The 17,917-nt window shown below is 50.2% G+C and overlaps 1 protein-coding gene across 1 annotated transcript in view; it reads left to right on the forward strand.

Annotated features, from left to right (window-relative positions):
• Window positions 1-17,917, forward strand: part of VAC14 (VAC14 component of PIKFYVE complex) — a 98,989-nt gene that overhangs the window by 18,405 nt on the left and 62,667 nt on the right. The window contains exons 10-12 of the mRNA XM_039852044.1: window positions 5,413-5,476; window positions 12,956-13,100; window positions 13,370-13,435. Of these exons, the coding sequence (XP_039707978.1) occupies window positions 5,413-5,476; window positions 12,956-13,100; window positions 13,370-13,435 (275 nt within the window). The remainder of the gene's footprint in view (window positions 1-5,412; window positions 5,477-12,955; window positions 13,101-13,369; window positions 13,436-17,917) is intronic.

Consider the following 17,917-nt stretch of genomic DNA (forward strand, 5'->3'; position numbering starts at 1 on the left):
AAGAACAAGATTATTCCCACAAGAGGCAATTAGTATTATAGTTTCGGCAAATTTTTTCCAGTATATCTGTATTTGAGATCATATAACTTATATAACTTCACATTTCTGCTTTTTTTGCTTTAGTGATAGGTTTTTTTGCTGGAGGGCAGGGTTGGGTTGTTTTTGCTTTGTTTTTGGCTTGCCAAGTAACAACGTGTAGAAGTTTGGAATATTTTATACTGAATTAAAAAGTTAGTGCCTCTTAATCCATAGTTAGAAAGTAGAATAATGGTTGCTGAGCGGGAGGGAAGGGGAGTTGGGACCAACTGCTAACAGATACCTGGTTTCTTTTTGGGGTGATGGAAATATCCTGGAATTAAATAGTTCTTTGCACAACTTTGTGAATATAGGAAAAAATCACCCACTTATATGCTTTACAACAGTAAACTTTGTGTCAGGAAATTTTATGTTATATGAATTATATCTCAATTTTTTTAAGAAAAGTTAGAGCCTCTTCCTCCATAGCGGAACCTGACAGCCCCTGCCCCATTCTTTCTGCTTATGTGGCAGCACATCAGGCCCTCTGGAAAGGAACTGCTGTATTCTGTCGATCAAGGCAACTGCTGAAAACCAGCTGGAGCATTGGTGGTTCCATGGTGGAATTCTCACCTGCCACCTGGGAGGCCTGGGTTCTATTCCTGGCCACGCTAGTGTATTTACTTAACTTTTTTTTTTTTTTTTTTAGGTGAGGCAACCCTTGGTCGACCTCACAGATTGCAAGGACCTTGTTAGCTTACAGTTCCTTTTTTTTAATTTTTTATGCCTACATTTACTTAACTTTTTAGATAGTCTTTTTTAGCTTCCTTGAAACAGCTCCCGGCTCAGGAGAATCTTATCCTAAACCAAGATACATGCAGGCAGCTTGGCTCCAGATTTTATTGCCTCATAAACAGCATTTCAGCAGACACAAAGCTCACTTTATAGTAGTTCCCAGAGATGGCAACAGCTAATTTGGGGGCTCCACATCTACTCCAGACCCGCTCAGCTTATACCTAACTACCACTTTACCAGAGTGCCAGGAAGAGGTGCCCGCAAGCCAAGAGAGTGATGATTTAGCTAGTCAGTCGACAGATTCGTCCCAGCCTCTCCTGCTTACTCTTATTATTACTCTGTTCCACTCTTCCAGCCCAGGTCCACCTGGCGAAGGCAGGCGCCTCCTGCCTGCTCTCCCTCACCTAGCATCTCCCTCCGCGATTCAGCCTGTGTTGCTGCACCCCACAACACAGACATTCTTCACCCACACCTGTGGGCCAGACCTGCGAGGAGGCTGGTCAGCCATGCCCTCTTTGCACGAGCACACGCTCACACACACGAGCGCTTCCCCCTTGACTGTCACACGGGGCTCCAGACAAGGTCGATGCGCATTTGTGCCGTGCTGCTTGCCGCTTGCCGCTTATTCTGACCCTCACTCAGCCCTGCTACTTGTGGGGGTCCACAGCGCAGTGTCCTTTGTCTGACTCTGAGTTCCTGCAGCACTCCATATGTCCTTCCTGTTCCTCTCTGTGACATTCCCTGATTGTCCCAGGTGTCGTGGCCTAGATCCTGGGGTCAGAACCACCTGCCTGTGAGTCCTGGCCCTGCTAACTCCATACCTTTTGCTCTTGGACAAGCCACATGGCCTTTCTAAGCCTGAGGTTCCTTATTTGTTAAATAGGGCAGCAATAATAATACCTAACTTTAGTGTGGTTGTGAGTTTCAAACAAGATTTGTGATGTGAAGCTCTTATTGCATGGCATAGGCCTGCCTCAATACAGGCGCTTTAGTGTCAAGTTGTTTTAATAGATGTTTATAAGATATTCATCTGTTTAGCAAGATTCTCAGGGGCAGGGCTTTTGCTCCCTTGTTTTTCTCACCAGCACTGTCCAGGAATCAAAGAGGGTCAGGGATGGAAGTTCTTGTGGCAGGTGAGGAGCAGAGCTACAAGTAGGGTCTCCAGTGGAGGGCCGGTGACCTATCAGTGAACACGTAGTAGACTCCATCTATTTGCAAAGCTTCGATGGGACCGGGCATATCAGCAGCTTCTGTGGACACCGCAGGTACAGATGAATCAGACCCAGGACCTGCCTGCGAGCAGCTCAGGCAGGGATATCCGGATGAGTGATCATGTGACACTGGGTGTGGTCACAGAGGCTCAGGCCACCAGGCCAGGCTTCGTGGAGGTTATTTGAACGGGAGCTTTTCTTTCTTTTTAGCTTCCACTCTCCCCTCGCCCCACTCACGTCATTAATTCCGATTATAAAAGGAGTAGAGATTTTGGAAAAAAACAGACGTTCCTACTGGGGGAAGGCAAAGAATAAACAAATTAAATACATTGTCTGGTCAGTATATTTAGCAGCACGTATCAAAAGAATTTTTCCTTAGGAAATAAACGTAGTTGTAGGTAAGGTGCTTTGTTTTAAACACCTAACAAATGGTAGCTCATTTATTGCCATAACAAGCCTGTGGTGGGTGGGTCGGCACTATGTGACCGCCCCCCCCATAGTGGGGAGGAAATAGAGTTGAAGTCAGGTAACCTGCCCAGGGGTCACACAGCTAGTAAGTAGGGGAGTCAGGGCTCATACCCAGGCCCAGGGGCCCCAGAATCTCTGTTCAGCGCCATGTAGACCGCGATGCTCTAAAGAGGGAATTCATGCAAAAGAGCAACCAGTGATTCTCAGCTTGACTGGGAATCTGAGAATTGCAAAGGAAAACAATGTATGATTTTTATTCATCAACTTGGCAAACATGTAAAAGATTACTAATATCCCTTTGGAGACGTTAAGGGGATGACTGTGCCTCCGTTCTTCAGTATATATTGGTAGCGCCTCCCTGCAGGGCAACTTGGCATTATCTATTAAAGTATCAGATGCCTGATCCCTCCACTCGGCAGCCCAGTGTACATGGGATCCTGGAGCAGAACAAGGAAGCATGGGGGAGATGTAAGTGAAATTAGGAAACAGTCGAAATTAATTTGAAGCTAATTTTCGACATCGCCTTATTTCATCTATGAATGTGTGTGTTTCTGAAAAACTAGAGGGCGGGAGCCCACCGGGGGCATGGACCCCTAGCTGCTGGTCCAGACCGGCCTGCCCAGGCTCCCCCACATGTCTTCCTCCCCTTTCCCCAGGCCTGTTCCAGCGGACATGGGGCTGCTCAGCAGACTCAGCTGGCACCCACAGCTCTTCCTGCCCCCACCAAGCTGTGCCCATTCCCCGAAGGGTCTCTGGGACTCAAGGTGACAGGCGGCAGCTCAACGTGGAAATAAAGGTCCCCTTACTAGCATGTTGGTGGGGAAGCTCCATGCTCCACACTTGGAATAGCACTGCCCTAAGACGTAGTACAAAGGGAAGAAAAGCAAAGAACCAAAGATACTCTCTGATTCCATTTATGTTTGCAAAACAGAAAGTAAGATTCGCAAAAGACAAGAGGGCACTGGCCTAACTGGTAGTTACCAGCACATAGAGTGAAGTGAGATCAAACGTTAAGGAGAAAAGGGGATTTGGTTTTTTTTTTTTTTTTTAGAGTTTTTAGAATAAGAAAATGTTTTACTTGTATAATTTTTAACTTTTTTAAGAGACCAAGGCTGGTGCCATTTGAGCAACTATATAAATAATGACAGTTTTAATTTGTAACCCACAGAATAAATAAATAGCTGTGGATCCATAATGATATAAATGAATGGTTGGGTAGATAACTCGATAAATGGTGGGGAAGAGACAGCTCTTCCTTATAGAAGAATCCAGTTAGTAAATGTAAAAGGAAAAAAGAAAATAGAAAATTACCAGTAGGCACACACCACAGTAATTAATACTTGTTGTAGGCAGGACCCACTGATGGGTGCTAAAATTAGTGAGGGCATGTTTGAGGAAAAAACTGGATATTTTTCTAATCTCAAGTATCTTCCCCAAGATATTAACTACAAAAAGAAAAAGAGTCGCTTCGTAGGGTAGAAATCCAGCAGACACTACCACAATCAGGTGATGAGGCTGACGTCACCAGTAATGAGACAAAGAGGCATCGAATTCCCCTGATACTATGCACGGAGAAGGCTCATCACTTCGGTGGTGATATTCTTCCAAAAATGCATAACCTCAACCTACTCGTGAGAAAACATGAGACAAACCCAAATCGAGACATTCTACACAGCGACTGACCAGGGCTTAAAAAGTATAAAGTTCAGGAAAGATACAGAAGAATCGAGGAACTGTCACAGACAGGACAGCTAGATGCAATGTGAAGTCCCAGTGTCAATCCTGAAACACAGGACGTGCGGAAAAATGGTCAAATTCAAATTAAGTTTGCGGTTTGGTTAAGGGCGTTACACCAGTGCTACTTCCCTGGCTTGAGAATTGTACAGGGGGTCTCTGTAATGTTAACATCAGGGCAGATGAACAAAGGATATACAGAGAAGTCTATTGTTTTTGCAACTTTTCTGTAAATCTAAATTTCCAAAATAAAAAGTTTTGGGTTTTTTTTTTACCTTAAGAAAATAGCCATCTCTTCTAGCCCTCAGCAATCTCTCACCTTCTTTATATCTCTATAGATCTGCCTATTCTGGACATTTCATATAAATGGAATCCTACAATATGGAATCCTTTGCAACTGGTTTCTTTCCTTTAGCTCGATGATTTCCAGGTTCATCCCTGTTGTAGCATGTGTCAGTCCGTCATTCCTTTTTATGGCCAAATAACAGTGCACGGTATGGCCGTAACATTTGTTTATCCATTCATCGGTTGATAGATTTGGATGTGTACACTTTTTAGTATTGTAAATAATGCCACTGTGAACATGCTGTACAAGTTTGGTGCAGACATAAGTTTTCCTTTCTCTTGGGTATGCGCCTGGAAGTGGAATTGCTGGATCATCTGGTAATTCTATTTAGCCTTTTCGGGAACTGCCAGACTGTTTTCAACAGCAAGTGCACCATTTTACAATCCCACCAGCAATGTCTAAGGCTCCCAGTTTCTCCACATCCTCACCACCTCTTGTTATTATTATGTCTTTTTTATTTCAGCTATCCTAGTGAGTGCGAAATGGTATCTCATTGCAGATTTGATTTCGATTTCCCTGATGGCTAATGATGTTGAATATCCCGGAAGTCATTTTTAACATCCATTGCCCTTGGCTCCACAGTCCCTTCTGAGATTTCCCAGATGTGTTCGGCACCAGTGTCCCTCCTTGTGAGATCACCGTGCCTAAAAACTTACTATCCCAAAAGCTTTGGGGAATTGAGTAGGCATCGGGTCCTCAGGGCTCCAAAACCACATTTCTTTTCAAGGACCAGAATCAAGGTGCGGGGAACCAGTTCGTTGTGTTTTTATAACGGGCATCTTGTTCATTCAAAAGACCCCACCAGCCTTTAGCGTGATGCGTTATTCCTCTTACTCTCCCCAGGAGGCCCTGATGGTGCTTGTGACTCCAGCTTCAGCAGTGGCGTTAGCGTCTCCTCTCCAGCCGGGTAAGTGGTTCGGTCTGGCCAGAGGTGTATGTGGCGAGCCAGCAGCCTAGATCTTTCTAGGGGGTACAGGAAACGGCAGCAAAGACCTGAGGCGAACGCTCCTTGGGGTCACAGGAGATGCCTGATGAGGGGATCTGAGGGACCCTGAGCAAGCCCACCTTGCCTTTGGGGCGTGCAGGATTGGAGGGATCAGAAGCTACTGGAGGTCAGTAAATACAAATTGTAAAAGACTAACATGATGGCTACAGTGAGACGTAATTACAGACACCTTTTCCCGGCACCTTTTGCTTGTCCAGGATGACGTGGGCTGACAAGACTCTCAAGGTGAAGGCTGTTCGAGGACAGTCCTGGTTACGGGCAGTAATGAATTGAGCAGAGAGTGCGAGGACTTTGTTTTGGCAGCTGAAACTGTCCTCTCTCTCCCTGGCGCCCAGGTCGGCTGTAATAGCGCAGCCATCCACAGCGGGGCAGTGCAGGCCAAGCATCGAAATAATTCCTTTCCTTGCCAGCCCCCTCCATGCTGTGCAAAGTGATGGCATTTCCCTTGGGAGGGAATCGTCATCATGCTGTCCTTGTCTGGGCCCTGAACTTGGCCCACATTGCTTTTTCTTTGGGCAGAATCGGCACCTGTGGGGCTGCAGTGGATGGCAGCTCTCCAACAAGGAGCTTCTTGTTTTGAACCCCCTGGGGAACCAGTCACTCGTGAAAGGAAAATACACTCAACCCCAAGAGGCTCTCTTCTCCCCAGACCCTTAGGATCTTCCCTCCTTTTATATCATTTTTTAAATTTATTGTTATCTCTAAGCCCTGTACATGTTTTCAAAGTATGCAAGTACTGATTAGAATGGATTACTCCTAGGACCACTCGCAAATTGTTCGAGCAAGCCAGTAAACAGTCACTTAAGCGTTTCCAGTTGTCACACACTCCAGACCACCTGCCCGTGGTCAACCCTACACAAGATAAAGACGTCATCCCTGACCTTGAGGTTCTGTAGCGGAGAGGCAGAGAAGTAACCAGAAAGTTACTGGAAAGGGTAGTGATTGCTGTGATGGGAGACTCAGAAGCGTTGGGACAGGCGATGGTGCCTGAGCCGAGGCTGGAATAGTGGCCGACAGTGATGAATACTCAGCAGGCGGGTGCTTGCTAGGCCCTTGCTGTACCAGGTACTTTGTGTCGCTTCATTAGATCTTGTTAATGTTTAAATCTCACGGGGTCAGTATCTCCATTTTAGAGCTGAGGAGGGACAGGAAATCAGGGGGCCGCTGTGCAGAAAACAGATTTAGGAGAGACTCAGGTGGGTTAAGATCAATAAGAAGGGATGGAGGTTCAGATTGAAGAGGTGGCAAAATAGGGAGGAAGCCGAATAGATTTGAGATCTGTTTTGAAGATATAGTTATGATTTGCCGATGAATAGGATGGAATAAAAGGAGAGAAATGAAGGAAAAAATAATTTCTAGATTTTTGGCTTAAGCCAAGTCAGGATGTCCTGGTATCATTTCCCAGGCTGGGGTGGAAAGAGGGACAGGCGTGTGAGTGGGCCGGTCAGGAGCTCTATTTGAAGTTCCTAAGAGCAGTTAAGGGGGCAGGTTTGAGTAGTGGAATCTGGAACCTGGGGAGAGGTCTGGACGGAGATGCGGGGAGACTGGTATGTCCTTCAGGGATGTGCTTTTGTTCTAAAGGCTGTGAGAGCCGGCGTTACAGGCAGGAGTGACAGAGCAGACCTGTGATTTAGAAGACCCTCTGGCAGCCATGGAGAGGATGGTGAAGGGAGGGGGACAGAATCGGCAGTGGAAAAGCCTGTTGCAGACTCGTCACCATAATCTAGGCTACGGGGGATTGTCCTGCTCCGTGGCAGTGGCAGTGGGAGGTGGGGGAGGTCTAGGAGGAGGCAGAGATCCGGACATAACTGAGTGGGGTCCTCTACCCACTGGAGGTGGCAGCTGAGGACAGTGGGACAGGGCGCCGGCTTCCTCTAGTTGGTGCCGCCAGAAGGGGACTGAGCTTGGGCAGGATGGCATCTTCCAGGGTCACCAAGAAAGAAAGCCCACTCTGCAATTTCCAGGTGTGCTGCTTGCTCAGGGCACTGCCTACAGCTGCCAGTTACACTCAGTTCAGGCCAGTCAAGGGCAACAGCTGGATTGGGGCTCCTCTGATGGCAGAAAAGCGTCCCTGCCTGGCAGAAAAGTACCGGCAATGGTGAGGCTTCTGAGCTTCTTGGTGGTCTCTGACCCTTGGAGAGTCTGATGAGAGCTGTGGACGCTCGTCCTAGAAAAATGCAAATATACAACAAAATTCAGAATATGTTTTCAGGGGTTCAGGGATCTCAGCTAATCCTTGCATCCCAGGTTTTTCTTTCTAATTCCTCACTTGGACCTCAACACAGAGAGAATAACTGACTAAACCCAGGAGCATCAGCTTCTTCTCCCTCTCTCTTCCCTCTTCTTTCCCAGACGTTGAGGGAGCTCCAGGTGGCCCCAGGTTAACAGTAGCCACAGGGGTGACTACTGAATAAGCAGGGGGTGACAAGATCCCTGAAGGCCTGGGGTGACATCCAAGGTGGGGTTCCAGTTGGAGGAGTCTGGGTTTTTCCACCCTCCAGGGTGTTGAAAGTGAGACTCCCTGGGGAGGAGTGGCAAGAGGAATGGAGGACGCATGTTCTCGGGTAAGAAAGGGTTAGGAGGAATAGTCTCCACCTCTCCCCTCCCTCCGCTCCTTCCCTCCCCTTCTCCCCTCCTTTCCCTTCCTCTCTCTCTCCCTCTCTGTCGCTCACCCCCTTCCTTCCTCTACCCCTCCACTCTCTCCCTCCCTCCGTTTCTCTCTCTCTGGTGCTGCTTATATGCACTGTCCTCACCTCTCGTGCATTCTCTAGTAGAATCCCACTTTCTGGACCCGTGTCCTGACCCCACCGCACCTGGCTGTGTGGCCCTGGGCAAGTAGCTTAATCTCTTCCTGTCTCAGCTTCCTTATCTGTAAGTTGGGTGTGATGATAGTATCGACTTCATAGGGGTCTAGAGCTTCAGTGAACTGAACTATGTAAAGAGCATAGAACAGGGCCTGGCCCACAGAAAGCGCTTCACACATTCTAGTTACAATTACTGTTACAGGAACCTTGTTATTATCCCCATTTTACAAATGAGGAAACAGGCCCAGAGAGGTTAACTTCTTGCCCAAACTCATTCAGCTAATTAGTGACCAGACTGGAGTTCAAGCTCGGTCTGTCTGACTCCAAAGCCTATGATTTAACTTTTATTAATCATAGATGGAGAGCTGCAGAAGCTTTGTGTGTTGGCCTCCCTAACTCAGCTGACACAGGAACCCCAGACAGGCATTGCCGTGGGAAGAGGCTTCTACACTGATGCCGAGGGCCGTGGTGTTATCGGTGATAGTACAGGTCTCCTGGTATATAGCTGGCTGCCCTATGTACATAAGGCAAGCGGAAAGACCTAGAAACCAGTGCTTCCCAACTTTACCATCTGCTGATTGGAAAAAAAAGTTAGAACAATCTTAAAACAAATTTGAAGTCAGAGACTTTTTTTTTTAGATATACTTTCCTTCTGATTTGATTAGAGATGTGACATATGAGTGCTATAAAGAAGTAGACATTATAGAAATAAGGTGCTGCCTCCCAGAGAGAACCGCTGGAATTTATCATTATTGTGGTATCAGAAGCATTACTCAATATATTGGTATTTTAATAGTCGCAGTAGCACCGTGCATTTGGAAATTGTAATATGTATATATATAACATCCACTGTGAGATGCTTTATGAGAAAATACTCACTGAAAATGGGGTTCTGCAGACACCTTGAAATAACTCAGAAGCCCCAAGAGTGACTAGTCTAGACTTTTTGGAATCAATGCAGAAATGCATTTGAAAGTGTGAGTGAGCTCCTCCTCTTCTCCCCGAGTCAGGTAAGCTAGGGCAGAGGGCGCCCCATCTCAGGCTCCAGGCCAGCAGCTCAGGAGCTGGGCGCGCCATGCGTTGTGCCCTCTAGGGCGGGCCCAGGTTCCCAGAGTCCCAGGTCCCCACTGAGCATGCGCAGCGCCCAGCACACAGCAGCTCGCTCCACCCAGGGTAGCAGCCACGAGCTGCCTCCTCAGAGGCAGGTGGGATCATCGGTCCTCCCTTTTTCTGGCACTGAGATCAGTCTCCCTGGTGCCCTGGGCGCATCTGCTTCGCTTGACCTTTATCTCTAGCCAGTCGAAAGACCCAGGGACAGTGTCTCAGCTGAGAAGTGAGTTCTCGATGCATGACCTCACGCCCGTGGCTGCTCCATACTGTCTCTCAGCCTCAGTTTCCTCATGTGCGTGTTGAACAGTCAGGTTACACACAGTGTGAAGTCCTTTCAGTGGCGTAATTGTAGCCGGTTGGAGCTAACATCTGCCCCACCAACAGTCTGAAGGTGCCACATGTGTGTGATTTGCTGTGGAGAAGTCGGACACTCTTAGAACACAAAATGCTGCCAGTTCACTCCATGAAATCCTTCCTTCGTTACTTGGCCCTGACACAGTGCCACCTGAAGGAGATGCCACCGTGGGCCAGCCCTTGTTTTCTGCCCTCAGAGACACTGAGCTGGCCAGAAGCATCTCAGAACCACTGTTAATGAAGGATTCCCACTGGCCAAGGGACCATCTAGCCTGTCATCTTCGGGCCTCTAGATTTGGAGTGCCCCACAGAGGTCAGCGCCAGGCTTCCCTGGTGTCCTTTCTCCCTAGTGGAGACAAGTCTGTCCTCCTGACAAGAAAACACATTTGAAGGTGTGTGTGATGGCCCCTTTCTCCACCACACTGGGCTACCAGATCTGACTTGGCCGGAGAGTGGCCGGGCCACACAGGAAAGGCCTTTCTGCCGCCCCTCCCAGGGGACCGTTGGAAACGATGCCACCATGGACTTCCCTGATCCTGGCCCTTTAGGAGGCAGTGCCATGTGGTTTCAACTCAGACCATTTAAATTCAAGTTGCTACAGCACTTCCTGGCTGTGTGACCTTGGACAGGTTAACATCTCTGTGCCCGAATTGCCGGTGGGCGTCCGAGTGGGACTGACATTGCGTCTGAAGGACGATAACGAGGCTCTGTGGTGCAGAGCTCAGCCTGGTGCCTGACACAGAGTAGTTATACAAGAAACGGGAGGGATTGATTTTTAGTACCATCGTAATTGTCATTGTTATCAGAGCCATGTGTTCCCTCTGCCCCCCTGCCATTGTCATTGTTATCATGAACCAGTGGGTTCATATATACCACTGGGCCTGAACTGCGTGGGGTAGGGGGTCACTGGGCTTGACATGCCTTCCTCCCACCAGCAGCTCAGGACAGGCCGCTGCTAGATGGCTGCAGCCCGAGTCTGCTGGAAAGTAAAAACAAGGCCTTCCTCCCAGGGTGGTGGCAGTGACTTCCAGACACAGGGTACTCCTGCGGCAGCTGCGGTGCCCTGCAGCTCCTGCTGGGGAGAGGAGGAGACTCGCTGAGGCCTGACCTCAGGCTCAGGGTGTTAGGGAAGAGCAGGTGGGGTGAGTTCGTTCCCCGTTGCCTCCCGAGCTCCAGCTTTGGTGAAGGCTCAGGCTGTGGATAGCGCCTCGAGCTTCCCCGGCCCCAGGACCCCCAGGCCCAAGAAGAAGAGCTGTGAGGGAGCCGCTGGGAGCCCAGTAGGAGGCCAGCAGGATGGGGGAAAGAGGGACTCAGAGATGAGACAGTAAGTAGATACTGGCAGAGAGAGGGAGTGGCTAGGAAGTCGGCAGAGACAAAAAGATGTTCGTGGAGGCGTGGAGGCGTGGAGGCGTGGAGGCGTGCCGTCCCCGGCCGCAGCCACTGTCACATGTGGCTGCCGAGTGCGTGCAGGGTGGCCAGTCTGGACGGAGCTGTGCTGTTGGCATGAAACGAACACTGGCACAAAAAACACATAAAGTATCTTATTAGTGATCCTTACACTGATTTATGTTGAAATGATAATATTTGTGGTATACTGGGTTAATTAAAAGATATTAATTATTAAATTGCTAAACTAATTTCTCATTTCTTTCTACTTTTTACTATAAAACCAGAAAACATATAATTCCACATGTGGCTCGCATAGTATTTCTCTTGGACAGTGAAGGCGAGAGAGGCCGAGTGAGGGTGATGGGTGCCCGCGTTTACCACCCTGGGTTTAGTGGCGCGGTCGTCCCCGTCTGTCTGAGGTCCCCAGGAACCCAGACGCGGGATACCCTCAGAAGACCCCAGGAGCCGCCAGCCCCGTGGCGCCCAGGGGAATCTCAGTGGCCGCCCCGTCCAGACGCTCAGGCCCGCTAGGCCGCAGACGGCCCAACACTTTGCCCTTTTGACTGCCAGAGCATAGGAGGGCCCCCTGCCGCCCCCGAGACGGGCACCGTGGGGAATCATCAAGCCATATTAAGTAGCAGTTCCCTTTAGCACTTAACAGAGCTCAGAACCGTGCCCTTTAGGAATTCACATCAAATGAGCTTCAGAGAGGCGGCAGGCAAATAGGAAAGCACAGGCATTGAGTTCCTGATGCAAATGAATAATTGAACAGCCTGAAAATACCACGAAAGACTGATTTGTACATGCGGCAACTGAAGTTCCTGGCCTGGTCATCGGGAAATGCAGCCCTGGTCTGCGCCCGTTGCGGCACCCGTGGGCGAACACAGTGTGACATGTCGGTAGGAAGGCAGTCCCTCCATGGCATCCGTAGGTTCTCTGCCTATACTGTCCCCATCCCCCAAAACTCCAGCCTCTGCCTGGGCTCCGTGCTTTGGGCAGAGGACTTGATGTCAGTGTCCCAGCAACCCCAGCCTTGGTGCTGTCCAGTGGGATTTCTCCGCCTGGAGACCAGCAGGGTTTCGACCAGGAAAGCCAGGAGCCTGTGCCCCACTGAAGCGAAGCACATTCAGAGAGTTCCATTTCTCAGAGGCAGAGGCTCTTACCCGTCTCTAACGAGAACGTTAAAGCTTCAGAGGCGACTCAAGGCTTCTCAACCAGGCTGAACACTGTACCAAGTGCCCTGGAGTATGACAGATAAAAAGCCACAATCTCTGTCCTCACTTGAGAAATGATCTTCGAGTGCCTGGTGAAGGCCTATTCGGTTTAAGGGCTGTCATCAGGGCCTTCCCCCGAACTTCCTGGACATGGTGGTTTTGTTACCACAGAGGGTCTGCTGGGGCCCAGCTCGGTGACACCGGAGTGGTTTTCTCCTGTAAAAGCCAGGATAGTGCTGGTAAAAGGAAAGGGGAAGTGGGCGTGAACCCAGCAGCCTGGCCCAACCCCCCCAGTGTGATTGTCGCTGCTCCAACCTTGGAAAGGAGGAGGGATGCAGCAGGAGAGAAGCCCTCTGAGCCCGAGGCCGTGCCACCTGCCTGGCCCTGACCACTCCCGGGAGAGCAGGGCACGATACCCGGGTCTGAGTATGCAGGGCCAGGGGATGCTTGGCCCTGTAGGGAGGGCAGTGGAGGGGTTCATCTCGGTTCCTCCCTGGTGTCACCCACAGCACCGGAAGGGCCCCGGTCACTCTCCACCTTGATGGGATTGTACAGGTCCTGAACTGCCACCTCAGTGACATGGCCATCGGAATGATGACGAGGATCGCAGTCCTGAAATGGCTCTACCACCTGTACATCAAAACTCCCCGGAAGGTGAGCCCCCAGGCGTGCTGGCACTAGGTCACTCCAAGCCAGGGGCTTTTCCGGGGTCCCCCTTGGTTTTCGAGGGCCTTCCGTGCTTGGTTAGGTTTTGGTCATTGCTGTTCTGGAGAAATCCTGACAAGCAGAGGAGTGACAAGTGCTGGAGGAACCCTTAGCATCTCGGGGGAAGGGAGGTGGTCCATGCGGAGGGCCCTGTCCGAGGGGAGCCCGGGCCTGGAGCTGGGGAGTGTTCACAGGCGCCCTGCCTCTCTGCTCTCCAGATGTTCCGGCACACAGACAGCCTCTTCCCCATCCTCCTGCAGACGTTATCGGATGAATCTGATGAGGTAGGTCCCCAGCACCCACTCCCTGCGCCGTGGCTGCCCGGCCTCCCCTTTTCAATGACAGGTGGGATCTCGTAGCTAAGAGGTACTTGGTGTTTTGTTATTCTCTTAAATGAACACCCCAAAATTGCCCTATTCCTCATACCTGGTAAGGTGCACCGTCTATAGGAAAAGCTGAATTTACTGCTCTCGCTTTGGGAATGAGGACTTCTGTCAGCTGTTCCGAAGTGGGCCCTGGGTCAGGGCATCCGCGAGGAAACCCGTCTGTGCGGGGACTCGCTGGTCCCCAGAAGGCAGCGGAGAGCGGCAGTAGGGAACACGGCTGTGGGTCCCGCGCCAAGTGCAGGGTCTGCCCCTGCTTCGTTGCCTGAACTTGACCAAGTTGCCTCATGACTCTGCTTCTCGGTTCCTTTCCATGTTCAGTGGGGGTGGAAACGGCACGCGGGGTCATGAGTGAAATGCTCCACAGAAGATGCTCAGTGCCACACCCGGCACATGCCGAGCGCTCACTGCTTGTTGCTTTATTCATTTCAGCTGGACTCCATTTTTACCTCTAGTTTGAAATTGGACCCTTAAACTTTGCTTTGTTGTCTCACCAAGAGCTGCTGGTGCAAAGGGGAGAGGCTGGCCCAGAAAAGCTGGGCAAGCCGGACCCTCAGATCGTCCACCATCTGGGGGCGTGCCTCTAGCCACACACAGTGCCCCGTGCCATTCTCAGCAGAGTTCCGTTCTGGGGAGTTCTTTTTCAGGGGCAGGATTTGTATCCGGGCATTGCCATTCTTTAGGGTGGCATCCCATTCCCCTACCCATGCCAGCTCCAAGCTGCATGTCGCAAGCTGGCTGCCGTGCCTTGACTCACCCTTCTCCTTCCCTCTTCTGGTCTCTGGGCAGCTGTGGGCTCTGGGCAGAGCCGTGTCCTCCATGAGTCAGTGGGTCCATGAATCTTCAGACCTCCCATACTACCCAGTGGGAACGTGGGAGTGGACAAGGGCTGGAGTTTGGGGGGAAAGAGGGACGTGGCCCACAACTTCCTGTGGAGAGTAGCACCTCAGTCCTCCCAGAGCCGGTCCCAGGCTCGTGCGGGGCCCATTGTGGCAGTCCTGCAGCCTGAATCTGAGCTGAAAACGATGTGGGCAGGCGGGTGTCTGCTTCTAGGTTTTCTAAGGTACTCTGCATTTCCGGGAAACTCCACAACAGATGGTTTGGGAATCTGCCCTTGACCCCTCCTGCCTGCCCCACCACACGCGCACATGTGCACACACGCCCTCTCTTTCCCCCACCACCCACTTCCATGCAAGGCCCAGGTGGACTTGGCCCAGTTCTGCCTGAGTTGAGAGTGACTCACTGCACAGTCACAGCCCTCATTTCAATACAAAAAGGAAGAGAAGAACTTTGCTGATTGGTTCTTTCCCCAGGACTTCACTGAAAGCAGCTGAGTTTTCAGTCCTTTAAATTGAGTTGTTTAATCCCATCCAGCTCTCTGCTTGCGATTGGTTTTGTGTGCGTGTGCATTTAAAGGGAGCGGGAGGAGATACAGTCCATTAAATAGCTCTGTTCGGGTCGCGGCTGTGGAAGCTCCATTTGCTGAAGCACCAAATGTTGTCAGGGCTTTGTGGCACATCTTGTGGGTCCCCAGTGGGGAGGGGATTGCAGCTGCTCTAGGGGACAGTTGTGGGGGAAGGAGCTGTTGCCATAACAGGAGCAAAGAGTCCCTGCTTGCCAGTCTCTCTAGGGGAGGGATTCGGGGACCTCGGTAATCAGTGGTGAGTCCCGATTGTGCCACATCCTGCTTCTTCACCAGAGTCACATTCCTAAGTGTCCCCTGCCCGATCCCTCTGGTGACCTTGAGGGCGTACTGTATACTTGGCGAGGGACATACTGCCGTGAACAAGACAAAGTCCCTCTCTCAGCTGGGTTTTCCCAGTATTTCCAGAGACAGCCCTGATAACAAGTTGGAGCCCTCTTCAGAGTGTTCAAGACCCTGAAGCCCATCTAATCAAATCAGACCACAGCCAGACTTTGGGGGTGGAGGGGGAAGACAGGAGTTTCTTTCCTATCGAAGGCTTCATGGAGCCTCCTTCACTAATGGATACGGCAGCCTTGTGAAGGTCCTTACACCCAGCCTGGGGGCCTCACGGCACAGGTTATTCCATGTCCTAGGTGAGTCTTGATATCAGCTTAATTGTATGGAGTCGTTCCTGTGCTAGGAACTGTGCTAGGCCCTTCCCTTGTAATATCTAGGGAAGCCTCAGTAATTCTGTAGAGAAGGGTTGTTGCTGTTTTCTAAATGCAGCTCCAAAAACTAAGGCCTACAGAGGTTAAGGAATTTGCACACAGCTAGGAAGCGATGGGGCAAACTCAAAACCAGATCTTTTTGAGTCCAGAGTCCATCCTTTTAATTACCACATGCTGTGTTCACCACATGCGGCCCTGGCCATCCCCATCAGAAACAGCTGGGGAGGTGGGGGGCTCGCATTTAATTGTGTCATCCCCATCTCTGGCCTTCCTCTCTTGTCCTACAAGTTCTTGAGAAGAGTTCTGTTTGGTGCGGAAAGGGGTGTGTATTCTGGAAAGGGCTCTCCTCCAGCCCCGAGACCGTTTGTCCACTTTTCTTATTGATTTTTAGAAGCACTTTGTATTCTGAGGACATTTGATTTATCCTTTTGTTGCAAATGATTTTCTCTCCCAGTATGATTGTTATAAACCCACATGCTCCTCTCCCCCTCCTTCGGTGACAGCCACTGGCCTCAGAGGACAGAGCTTAAGCAGGTGTTGATGCGAGAGCTAGGCTCAGGGAGGGGTAGGGTTCAGAGACCTAGCTCTGCCCTTCTACCACGTTCTGCAGTCCCGTTGGCATGTGGCCTCCCAGGGAGGTCTGTCTTGTCTGCCATTGTTCGCCAGTTCTACCCTGGATGACAGTTCAGCAGCCTACATACTTTGGGCATCCTCAGTTGTCTCTGCTTTTCTGTTATTCAGGATAAGTGGCTGTTTGCTCAGGACTGCATGTTCCTTACAGACTTTATCTGAAAACCCCTTTTGTCAGAAGGAATTTGCAGGTGTCAAATTGATATTCTTGGCACCAGAGTAGAAAACCTCCCATTAGCTAAAGATCCAGTTATTTGTTTTTAAGTAGAAATGCGCCCTTGATTCCACAGCGTGGAATGCAGGGCGCATGCTCAGAGGTTCCTGCTGGACCCTGGCGGTACGGTGGCGCTGCTTCTTCCCCTGGCGGGAAGATGCCAATTGTTGGCTGCCTCCCCAGCCTGCAGCTGCCTGAGTAAGCTCTGCCCGTGAGCCCCAGAGGACGAGTCCAGTCTATGTCCCGATGGTGTGGCTGGCCCAGGAGGAGCCTCGGGGTCTCCTCACCCCTACCCTACTCCCAAGCACAACTGCCTCCCACCCTACATTTAAAATCCTCAGGGTGTAATGGTGGGTACGTGTCATCATACATTGGTCCAAACTCATAGACCGTACAGCACCAGGAGTGACTCCTGACGTAAACCATGGACCTTGGGTGATAACGATGTGTCAGTGTGATCTCACTGATTGTAACCGATCAGCCGCTCTGGTGGGAGGCGTTGATGATGGAGGGTAAGCGTGCGCAGGGGCAGGGGTACCTGGGAAGTCTCTGCCTCCTGCTGAGTATTGCTGTGCACCTAAAACTGCTCTAAAAAATAAAGACTATTTAAAACAAGTAAAAATTTAAAACTTAAAAAAAAAACCTCAGTCATTGAAGAGACCTAGAAGGACGTCCGGGTCCCACCTGACTGAATGTAGCGTCCCAGACACTTGGTCTCCAGACCTGAGCTTGGATCCCAGCTCTCAGGGACCTTGGGCGAGGAGTCTGACCCCCGTGACCTGTGAAATGGGGCTAACGATGTCTACACTTGCCTCGTAGACCATTGTTTAAAGGGACAGTATGAAGCTCCCACCCAGATCCTGGCCCACGTTGTCACTACTTGTCTGTCTTCCAGGTTCTTTAGGGGGAAATTGGCCTTTTTATTGTGTTAAAGTCCCCTACTCAGGAGCAGGGCTCATCCTATTTACATAAGTCATCTTGTAAACTTAGGCTCTTTTTTTAAAGTCTTATTTACTTATTATGAAGTTTACTTTTGGTGTTTTATATTTTTGTTGCAATTTCGAATGGCATCCCTTTCCAGTAACTTTTCTCCCCAGACAACAGTGCTGCCTGGTGGTGAAGAGCACGGGCTTTGAGGTCAGGCAGGCCCAGAGTCCAGTCCTGGCTCTGCCACTTAATAGTTGGTTGGCACTGAGCAAGTGACCAACCACTCTGAATCCAGTTTCCTTATCCAAAACTAAGAGTAATAGGAGAACCACTCTCCCAGGTTTGTCATGAGAATCAAATGAGATCATGAATGTGAAATGCTCGGCACAGGACCCAACACGTATAAACAAGTGGTAAACACTGGCTCCTCTGAGGCCGGTAATAATTCTGTGAAAGGGTCCGATGGCAGAAACACACTG

Source organism: Pteropus medius, unplaced genomic scaffold (assembly GCF_902729225.1).
Source record: "Pteropus medius unplaced genomic scaffold, Ma_sr-lr_union100, whole genome shotgun sequence".
In the NCBI taxonomy this organism is placed as follows: Eukaryota; Metazoa; Chordata; class Mammalia; order Chiroptera; family Pteropodidae; genus Pteropus; species Pteropus medius.